This window comes from Phacochoerus africanus, chromosome 4, assembly GCF_016906955.1.
Source record: "Phacochoerus africanus isolate WHEZ1 chromosome 4, ROS_Pafr_v1, whole genome shotgun sequence".
NCBI lineage: Eukaryota > Metazoa > Chordata > Mammalia > Artiodactyla > Suidae > Phacochoerus > Phacochoerus africanus.
In genome coordinates this window covers 16,682,686-16,693,281 of record NC_062547.1, presented here as the reverse complement: position 1 = coordinate 16,693,281, position 10,596 = coordinate 16,682,686, and the positions used below count along the sequence as shown (strand labels likewise).

General features: G+C 58.2%; 1 protein-coding gene across 3 annotated transcripts; it reads left to right on the top strand.

The window, feature by feature from the left end:
- The first annotated feature begins 1,039 nt into the window (after positions 1-1,039).
- On the top strand, positions 1,040-9,938 carry SLC39A13 (solute carrier family 39 member 13). 3 transcript variants are annotated; one of them, XM_047775764.1, is made up of 10 exons: positions 1,041-1,121; positions 2,556-2,864; positions 5,797-5,910; positions 6,211-6,335; positions 6,717-6,821; positions 6,933-7,022; positions 7,804-7,854; positions 8,171-8,299; positions 8,484-8,583; positions 8,770-9,938. In XM_047775764.1, the coding sequence occupies exons 2-9, from the start codon at positions 2,564-2,566 to the stop codon at positions 8,544-8,546; spliced, it is 978 nt and encodes a 325-aa protein (XP_047631720.1). In that variant the 5' UTR covers positions 1,041-1,121; positions 2,556-2,563; the 3' UTR covers positions 8,547-8,583; positions 8,770-9,938. The 3 variants fall into 3 exon arrangements, with proteins under 3 accessions (XP_047631719.1, XP_047631720.1, XP_047631718.1); XM_047775762.1 differs by having other exon boundaries at positions 8,171-8,303; XM_047775763.1 differs by lacking the exon at positions 6,717-6,821 and having other exon boundaries at positions 1,040-1,121; positions 8,171-8,303.
- Positions 9,939-10,596: the final 658 nt, after the last annotated feature.

Below are 10,596 nucleotides of genomic sequence, written 5' to 3'. Positions count from 1 at the left end.
CATTCCTGAGTATAGGTGGTCCTGGCTGATTCCCAGAGAAGGATGCAAAGTGGAAATGCCAAGACAGATTCCTAAGACTCTAGAAATGAGAGCTGCTGTCACATGCCCTGGGTTCAGGAACATTCAGGTTTCAATTGTGGCTCTGTCATCTGTGCTACTGTGTGACCCTGGGCTAACTACCCCACCTCAATGGGCTAGACTGAGGGTTCTTTAAGACAATGCAAGCAGAGTAAATGGCAGGTGTTCAGCAATAAACTGCGGTTATAATAATAATGCTATTGTTTGCTGCCTTAATCTGAGGTGAGGGAAGCAGAGCCCTTGCTCCCCCAGGTTTGGAGTTACCAGCAGCAGTGTCAAGCCACCGTGCATTGGACTCCAAAGGGTTACAAGCCCTGGAGACAAAGGCCTGAGGTTCCCAGTGAAAAACCAAAGCATAAAAATAATTCGATGAGTAAGAATAAAATTCCCTCTTCTGAGGTTCCCGAGGCTAGGCCCCTCCCTGCGGCAGACACTTCCCCTTTCCCTTGCTCATGGAGGAGCCAGACCAGGCTGACTCAGAGAAGGAGTGCCGCAGCCATCCTCCCACCCCGACCCTGGCCCCAAGCCCAAGCCCCAGCCCCGGCCCCGGCCCCGGCCCCGGCCCCGGCCCGGAACGGCACAGTCTAGAAGCCGAGCGCGCCCCCGTGCGGCCGCGGCCGGGACTGCCACCCGAGAGAGGAAGCGGCGGCCAGGCCCTCAAGCCCAGCCACCCGGCCGCTAGCAGTCCCTAGAAGGCCGCCGCCTCCGCCCTGCCTAGCCCGACCGAGTGCGGTGTCCAGCGGGCTCCCACTTCCGCTCGACCCTCCCCGCTGCGCCCGGTCCGGCCTGAGCGGAAGTGCGCCAGCCGCCCGGGTCCCCCATGGCCGCGAGGCGGAAGCGCGCTCCGACGGCCGCTCCCCCACTACCCCGCGGCGCGCGGCGCGTCGGGTTCCGGACAGGTCCCGTGTGACGTGGCCGCGCGCGGGGGGCGGCTCCGGGCCGGGGGCCGGGTGGCCGGGCCGGGCGGGGCAGACCCGGGGCGGGGCGGGGCTCCGCAGCTGGATGGCCGGGGCCGCTCGTAGCGCCGCCGCTGCCGCCGCAAGGTGAGTGACCGCCCGACCCTCAGGGCCCATGCCCCAGGAGGGACAGACCCTGCCCATCCCGTTGACTTTGGCCCGGCTTGTCTAGATCAGACCTGGGCCTCTTGCCCAGAGCCCGGGAATTCAACTTCCTTGGGCTCTTCTCCCGGCTCCCCACGCGTCGCTCCTCATCTCTCCCTCTCTCTCCCCTTCCGCATCCATCTCCCACTCTCTAGCTCTCTCACTCCTGACTCTCCCGCTCCTTGCTTTCTCCTTTATCTCCGCTTGCTGACTCCCTCGGTACCCTCTCTTCTGTTCCAAACTTGTGGTCCTCTAACCTTTAAGTGACCCGCCGCCGCCTCCAAGTCAGGCCTGGCTCAGTCCTGCCTTTTGGTCCCCAGTGGAGCCCTGCGGATTTAAGGCCTGGACAGCCTAGACTGGAGCATCTTTAACAGCTGCTTTCCGCCCCCGCCCCCTTCCCAACTCCATCAGCAAATGCGGAAAACTGAGGCACGGCCATCACTGGCTCAAGGTCACAGCCAGCATGAGGCAGGGAAGACCACATTTAAACCTCATGCCTGAGTTTCCAGATTTGTACTTCCCTCTTGGTTGACTCACATCCAGGTCCTGTGATCCATCCGCTGGGTGCACTCCTGGTGCCCACTGCTCCTGGGTTCCAGCAGCATAAGGAGGGCTTTCTGTGCCTGATCCATGCCAGGCATGCTCACCTGTTTAGCAAGCTCATCTCATTTGTGTGAGGGAGGCAAATTCTCTCCATCCTACAGAGAAGGAGACTGAGGCTCAGAGAGAGTCTTCAGGGATTTACCCCCAACCAGCAGCTATAAGCTCAGAGCACAAAGTCAAGGGCAGGTCTTCAAAGCTTGTGCTCTGTACATCTGTGAGGCAGCTCCTAACTGAAGGAGCCTCTGTCTTCAGTCCCACTTACTGTTTGGCCCATTTCCTAGGAAGAAGCCCTAATGATCCTAACCTAGATCAGCTGGTTGGTTTCCCCACCTGCACTCCTCCTATTGCCCCATCAAGCTAGGTGGTGCCGGCCTCTGTCCCTGGGGGTGCTTCACCGGACCACATCCCGGCCTAAAGCCTCCCCTGGCAGCCAGACATCCAGCTGGGCCAGGCCTGCCAGTGGCTGAGGGGAACCTAGCCAGCGCCTCACCCTGTCATTAAGGAAAGTTTAGCCTCAGGCGGACAGGCTGACACACAGTCTGGAAGTGGCTCCCAAGGAAAAAATGTGTGGTCCTTGGGAGTGAGGTGAGGAGAGGCAGAGCCGCTTTGCTCCATGCACCCATCATTCGGGTCCTCAGAGGCCCCAGGGGGAGGCAGGCAGGAGGGCCGGTGCCAAGGTCTCTGGGAGTGGGGGGAGGGTTAAGATGCCACGTTTCCTAAGCAGGTGTGCGGCCAAGGGTGGCAGCTCACGTAAGTGGCCTTTGTGTTTTTCAGCACGTGGCATGCCTGGATGTCCCTGCCCTGGCTGTGGCATGGCAGGACAAAGGCTCCTCTTGCTCACTGCTCTTGCCCTGGAGCTCCTGGGAGGGGCTGGGGGATCCCAACAGGCCCTCCGGAGCCGGGGGGTGGCAGCGGCCTGTCGCCTGGACAGTAAGGAAAGTGAGTCCTGGGGGGCCCTGCTGAGCGGAGAGAGGCTGGACACCTGGATCTGCTCCCTCCTGGGCTCACTCTTGGTGGGGCTCAGCGGGGTCTTTCCGTTGCTCGTCATTCCCTTGGAGATGGGGACCACGCTGCGCTCGGAAGGTGAGTGACCCTCCTCTGGCTCCCAGGGGCAGCCGGCAGCATGGGAAACATGCTGCTGCTCTTTCTGGGAGAGCCGGGTCCCGTGTCCCGAGTCACAGTGTGTCTGAAGTAAGGGTGGGGACAGAGCATAATTCCTCACCTGGGTCCAGTGAGCTGTGCTCATTTGTCCATTTGTTTGTGCACTGGTTTATTCCGAAAGAGTGAAAGTCGGCCAACATTCACCGAGAAGCAAGAGGCGAGGCTGGAAATATGGATGCCAGGCTGCATGGGTTCAGATCTTGGCTCTGCATCTAAGGGTTGGGTGGCATTGGGCAAGTTTCTTAACTTCACTCTGCCTCAAGCGCCCAACCTTGTTTTTTGTTTGTTTGTTTGTTTGTTTTGTGGTTTTTTGGCCACCCTCAGGAATCAGATCTGAGCCGCAACACTGGATCTTTAACTCACTGTGCTGGGCGCGGCATCAAACCTGTGTCCCAGTGCTCCCAAGCATATGCTGATCCCATTGAGCCACGGGAAACTCCAAATGCCCAACCTTAAAAGAAAAAAAAAAATGGGGATAGTAGTAGTAGCTACCTCATAGGTGTTACTGTGGAGATTAAATGAACTGATGTTAGTAAAGCACTTAGAAGATTGCCTGGAGCCAGGCAAGGGCTCTGTGCTGGGTCCTAGGTGCTGAGGCAAGCGAAGCATTGCCTCTCCCTTAAGTCCCGACTCATAGTGCTGAAAGGTGCTCAAACCCAGAGCCGCTGGGGCACCCTTAACCCACGAACATGCCAGAGGCTGGTAGCCGGCCTGCCTCTGGGGAGGGGATCTGGGAGGTGGGCACAGGCCTGGCAGAGGCTTTTCCTTGGCTGCCCTTTTGTGTCGTGTGCATGTGCTATCTATCCATAAGAGACATGCTATAATGAAAAATAAGATCAGATGGGGAGCTGCTAAAAATGCAGGTGCCTGTCACTCCCACCCAAGGGTATGACATAGTAGGAGTTCCCTCCATGGCTCAGCCATTAATGAACCCGACTAGGATCCACGAGGATGCGGGTTCAATCCCTGGCCTCACTCAGTGGGTTAAGGATCTGACATCGCCATGAGCTGAGGTGTAGGTCATGGAGGCGGCTTGGATCTGGTGTTGCTGTGGCTCTGGCGTAGGCCAGCAGCTGTAGCTCCCATTCTACCCCTAGCCTGGAAACCTCCATATGCCGTGGGTGCGGCCCTAAAAAGCAAAAAAAAAAAAAAAGAAAGAAAGAAAGAAAAAGAGTATGACATAGTAGGTTTGGACCAGGGCCCCAGGAATCTTTGAAATGAGGGTCCCAGGGGCCTGTGGTGCCTGCCAGGTTCAGGAACTGTGCATTCAGCAGATGGTTATGAACACATCTCTGCCAGGCACTGGGCTGAGGGCTGGCACCACAGCTGTGGACACAGCCCCAATGACTTACTTGTGTGTCGGATCAGCCCCTCTCATAGCATCCCTGCGAGGTCAACCTAGGGAGGACCTGGATTATTATCTCATTTTACAAATGGGGAAGCAAAAGGACAGAGAAGTTCTTTGAGGAGCCCAAGGTCACATAGCCTGGAAGTGGCAGCTTCTCCTGGGATTCCATCCCACCACCAAGCTGCCTCTGCCCTCTGGGCCTCAGTTTGTCTATCCAATCAAGAGATTCGACATGGCCCCCTTAGGGAACTTCCAACTCTGGATATTGCAAGGCTGCAAAAGTCCTCAAATCTGGAGTTCCTGCTGTGGCACAGTGGGTTAATGATCTGGCTTGTCTCTGTGGAGATGCCAGTTTGATTCCTGACCCGGTGAAGTGGGTTCAGGATACAGTGTTGCTGCAGCTGTGGTGTAGGTCACAGCTCCCAACTTGGATTTGATCCCTGGCCTAGGAACTTCCATATTCTGCAAGGATGGCCGAAAAAGAAAAAAAAAAAGTCCTCAAATCTGTCACTTTTTGGAGAGTAACAGTAGCTGAGGGAGCTCCCATTGTGTCTCAGCAGAAACAAATCCAACTAGTATCCATGAGGATGCGGGTTCAATCGCTGGCCTCGATCAGTGAGTTAAGGATCCGGTGTTGCCGTGAGCTGTGGTGTAGATCGCAGACACAGCTGGAATCTGGCATTACTATGGCTGTGGCATAGGTTCGGAGCTGTAGCTCCAATTAGACCCCTAGCCTGGGGACTTCTATATGCCACAGGTGTGGCCCTAAAAAGCAAAACAACAACGACAAAAACAAAAACAAACACAGTAGCTGAGAAAAATTTCCATTTAATAAGCACTTGTGGAGTTCCCTAGTGGCCTAGTGGGTAAAGGATCTGGCATTGTCATTGCTGTGATGCAGGTTTCAATCCCTGGCTTTGGAGCTTCTGCATGCCATGGGTGTGGCCAAAAAAAAGCACTTGCTGTTTGTATTATTATTTAATTCCCACAAGATCACTATCAGGTAGATACTACAGTTGTCCACAGTTTGATGAAACTGCCTCCTGGAAGTAATCTGCCCAAGGTTAGCAGCTAGAGGGGGGGGAACTGGGACCCGTCCGGCTCCCAAGCCCTGTCTTTTGGTTTTTTTGGCTGTGCCCATGGCATGTGGAAGTTCCTGGGTCAGGGTTCAAACCCATGCCACAGCATTGACCCAAGCTGCTGCAGTGACAATGTCGAGTCCTTAACTCGATGTGCCACAGGGGAACTCCCAGGTCCAGTCTCTTAACCCTGAAGAGCTGTGGCTCCACAGTGGCCCAGCAGGTTGTGGTGTAGTCCTGCTGAGTGCCAGCTGTTGCTGGGCCTGGGGGGTGGGGGACCCAGGAAGGCCAGCAGCCCATATCCAGCCTTTCAGGGACTCACAGTCTGGCTGGGATCACACTAGGAGCCCAGTCAGCTAGATAGGCCAGAGGTCAGGCCAGAGGCTCTGGTGGCTCAGCTCCCAGGTCCTGCATCTCTGTCTTGTAGCTGGGGCCTGGCGCCTGAAGCAGCTGCTCAGCTTTGCCTTGGGAGGACTCCTGGGCAATGTGTTTCTCCACCTGCTTCCTGAGGCGTGGGCCTACACGTACAGCGCCGGCCCTGGTGAGTGAGGCCACAGGCTGGGGGCAGGAGAGCGGTGGGGGAGTGTGGACACCGGTGCCCATGCCCAGGGATGGCCTAGGTCCTGCCCACTCTGCAGAATGACTGCAAGAGGGCTTCTGGGCATCTGGCAGGGAACTTGTCCTGGTCCCAGTGCCCAAGTCCCTATGGGTGTCCCTAGGTTCCAGCTACCAGCTAGTCCTGGTGCCCTGCCCCTGTCACTGCCCTGGACTAGGTCCCATTCCAAATGGTCCCCTTCTGTGGCCCTGGCCGGGCTTGGCCTGTCAGTACTACCCCCTGCAGGTGGTGAGGGGCAGAGCCTACAGCAGCAGCAGCAACTGGGACTTTGGGTCATTGCTGGCTTCCTGACCTTCCTGGCGTTGGAGAAGATGTTCTTGGACGGCAAGGAGAAGGAGGCGACTAGCCAGGTGAGCCCCAGACCCCAGCGCCTACACAGGTCAGCCTGTTCTGTGGCGGTGCCCAGGCCTGGAGGCCCAGGCTCTGAATCAAGTCCTGAAAAGAAGGTCTCTTGGCCCTTTCTGGGAGCTCTGGCCAGCCCGTTTGGAAGGACCGGGGGATGATCAGCCCCTGGCGTGTGGCGTGCTGTCACAGACTGACAGTGACAGCAGTGCAGGTGACAGAGGGGCTGCTGGGTTTGGGGGCTCCCGGATGACTGGACAGCAAAGTCTAGACAAATAAAAGGGGTACTTCTTGTCTGTTTCTCCATCTCTTGCTCCCCTTCTGTCTACCATGGCCGAGTGGAGGGGGGGGCATCTAATGTCACCTCTCCCTCCTTCTCCTGGCCCTAGGCCCCCAGCAAAGACCCCGCAGCTGCTGCCGCGCTCAATGGAGGCCACTCTCTGGCCCAGCCGGCTGCAGAGCCCGGCCTGAGCGCCGTGGTCCGGAACATCAAAGTGAGTGGCCCACTCAGGGTCCCCTCCTCCTGCAGCCGCCCCACCCTGAGTGGCTGGCCCGGCTCAGTCCAGCTTGCCCAACTCAGCCCGGCTCTCTCTCCCCACACCCAGGTCAGTGGCTATCTCAACCTGCTGGCCAACACCATAGACAACTTCACTCACGGGCTGGCTGTGGCTGCCAGCTTCCTTGTGAGCAAGAAGGTGAGTGGGGTTGGGGCAGCTGGGGCCCAGGCTGTGTGGTGGGAGTGATGGTGCCTGTGTTGACCAGTTGGCTCTGCCTCCAGACCAGGCGTCCCCACTCAATCTCCTTCCAGCTCCCTCCCTCAACGCCCACATCTAAGCCTCCCTGCTGCTCTCCTGGACATGGCCTCCTTTTGTCTCAACCACTGGTCCCTTCTCCTTGCTATAAACACTCCTTGTTGGGATCACAGGCCTCTGCCAAGCTGCTACATTTGGCCCCTGCCTGCTTCTTGATGCTTCTCCCCCCGCCTCCTCCCCCTGCCCTCTATGCTTTGACCCCAAGGTCTGCCTTCTCTTGAACTAGCCAAGCTCTTTCCTCTCCCATGGCCTCCACCTCACTGGTGCCTCTGCTTGGCATGTTCTTTCTCCCACTCTTTGAACAGCTGGCTCCTCATCCTTCAGGCCTCAGAGCAAAGTGCACTTCCTCAAAGAGGCCTTTGCTGACCCCTCATCTCAATTAGGCCCCTCCTGTCCCACGGCAGCCAGGCCCTCCTTTCACCCATAGCGCTTGGCACGGTGTGTCCTTACATGGGTCCCTGTGTGTTTACTCAGTCCTTGCCTCTCCCCTCCAGGCTGTTAGCTTCTCAGGGAAGGTTCCTTGTCTGTTTTATTCGCTGCTATATTCTAGCAGCCAAACGGTATCCAGCCAGGGCACTCGGTGCAGAGAAAATATTTGTAGAATGAGCAGACAAGTGGGTGCTCTAGTCCTTGGCACAGACCCCACAGACTCCCCTCCCTGCAGATCGGGTTCCTGACCACCATGGCTATCCTGCTGCATGAGATTCCCCATGAGGTGAGCGCCAGAGGGTTCCCCTGATCGGCCATGTGGGCGTGGAGCTGCGGGGAAGGAGCTGGGGTGGGGCTGCCCAGCAGTGGTTGGGGAGCTGGAGCGTGGAGGCCCGCAGCTGCTCAGCCTACTAGGCTGCAGGCACCATTTCAGTCGCGCTCCAGCGCCCTTGAGATTGGGGCCCAACCAAGGGAATGAGGGCTGGGGGTGGGTCCCAGCGATGGGGCTGGTATAGGGGGCTCGGTGTACATGCCCATGCCTGAGACTCCCAGGGGATCTGGCCCCACTGGGGCCCAGAGTGATCGTCTGGACCTCCCCTCAGGTGGGCGACTTTGCCATCCTGCTCCGGGCCGGCTTTGACCGATGGAGCGCAGCCAAGCTGCAGCTCTCGACGGCAATGGGGGGCCTGCTGGGCGCCTGCTTCGCCATCTGTACACAGTCCCCCAAGGGAGTAGGTACGGGCGTGGTGGGTGGTGGTGGCAGGTGGCGGTCAGAAGAGGGGCCCCAGCCAAAGGTGCAGCTGCCCTGACCCTGGTATCCAGGCCGGGTTCTGCCCCAGTCCACCCTGCGGGCGGGGGTGCAGCACACATGACCTCAGGACTCCTCGCCAGTCAAGGCTTCTCCTCCTGCTGCAGAGGAAACAGTGGCCTGGATCCTGCCCTTCACCTCTGGTGGCTTTCTCTACATCGCCCTGGTGAACGTGCTGCCTGACCTCTTGGAGGAAGACGATCCGTGGTGAGCCACCCATGGGGACTGCTCTTTGCAGGGCCTCTACCCCCTCCCTCTCAGCCCTGCCACCCCTGAGCCAGTGCAGGGGGCTTGGTGTACATGCCCAAACCTGAGGCTCCTGGGGGATCTGGCTCCACTGGGGCCCAGAGTGGTCATCTGGACCTCCCCTCAGGTGGGCCCCTCTCCCCACAGGCACTCCCTGCAGCAAGTGCTTCTGCTCTGCACGGGCATCGTAGTGATGGTGCTGTTTTCTCTCTTCGTTGAGTAACCGTCCCTGACACCCCACCCCCTGCAGCAATAAGAGACTCGGATTCATTCTGTGACTGTGTGTGTGTGTGAGGCAGACAGCAAGCGAACAAGCCTCCTACCAGAGAAGAGGCTGGTGTGTGTGCGTGTGAGAGAGACCGACACTGTGACTCCTCGTGTGCTGGCCCTGGGGCCTGAAGCCCACGCCTGCCCCCAGCCACCCTGTGGTCTCTCCTTGCTACCCTGCCATCTTGTGCCTCCTGGAGTTGGCAGTGAGGAGCAGGAGGAATGGGGCCTCCCCACACCAGGACCCTAAGAGGAGTGAGGGCAGCCCACAGAGCCCCATAGCTGTCTCACACCAGGGCTGGGGTGGGGGCTGGGGCCTCCTGGGTCCCTGACCTGAGGAAGTAAACCCCTCCATGCGTGCACTTAGCCCCAGGCAGCCAGGGACGAGGGCTGGGGCACCTTCATTTTGCTGTGTCCAGCGTCCTGGCCCTTCCTTCCCCAGCCCCAAGGCCAAAGACGGGAGGCAGGTGCTCGGGTAGCCCCCCACGCCCCACTCAGCACTGACAGTCCTACCCCTCTGGGCATGGAGCTGGGAGCTGCTTTCTAAGGCCTATTCCTCATGGTTGCCTGCCTTGGGCCAGCTCCTGCTCCCCCAGCAAATGTTCCCTGGCAGCGCCTGCAGCTCTTGTCACCTCCAGCTGCCAAACAGCAGCCAGCAGGGTGGCGAGCAGCCGCAGGCCAGAAAGGCCTCTTGGTCCGCTCAGAGATGCTTGTGCCAGCACAGGGTCCAAGCAGACACTCTGGGGGCAGGAAGAGAGTGAGCCACAGCTGCCCCTCCCAGCTCGGGCCCCACGTTGTCAGCACTCAGGAATGTGCTCTGGGAGAATGCTGAAGCCATAATCCCCAGCTATTTCTCTTGGCTGACGCCCAGGTACTCAGCTGGCCCACTCCACAGCCAGGCTGCAGCCCTGCTGCTCCACTGACTGTGGGCGTCCTGAGAAGTAGCCATCAAGAGGGTCTGAATGGTTTTACAGCAGTTTTGCTGTGGTTCCGTTTGTATCTGTAAATATTTGTATAGATGAGATGCGAATAAATATACAGAAACTGGCTCCCTCTGTTCTGCACATCAGAGCCTGTGGTCACCCCGTGCGCCAGCCAGGTTGGCTGCCCTGCGGGCCACTGCTCCTGCAGGCTGCCCAGCCAGTCTCCACCCTCATGCCTACCTTCCCCCTCTTCTGCTTTGCCTGTTTATCTCTGGTACTTTTGGGGTGCTTTTCAGAACAGGGTATACACGTTTCTCTGGCTTGTTAGCTTTTTTTTTGGGGGGGGGGTTGCTATTTCTTTGGGCCGAACTCACGGCATATGGAGGTTCCCAGGCTAGGGGTCGAATCGGAGCTGTAGCCACTGGCCTACGCCAGAGCCACAGCAATGCAGGATCCAAGCCACGTCTGCAACCTACACCACAGCTCACAGCAACGCCGGATCCTTAACCCACTGAGCAAGGCCAGGGACCGAACCTGCAACCTCATGGTTCCTAGTCAGATTCGTTAACCACCGCGCCACGACGGGAACTCCCTTGTTAGCTTTTTGTCGCAATAAAACAAGCCTGGCTCTCTGCCACTATAGCTCACGTCACCCCTAAGGATGGTGTCCTCATTTTCTAGACCTACGAACCAAGGGCTTTTTCCTGGCCTGTCCCCTGAGTATCTTAACCACAGAAGGGAGCTCCTTCCAAAGCCATCTCCAGGTTTGGTCTCCATATTATTT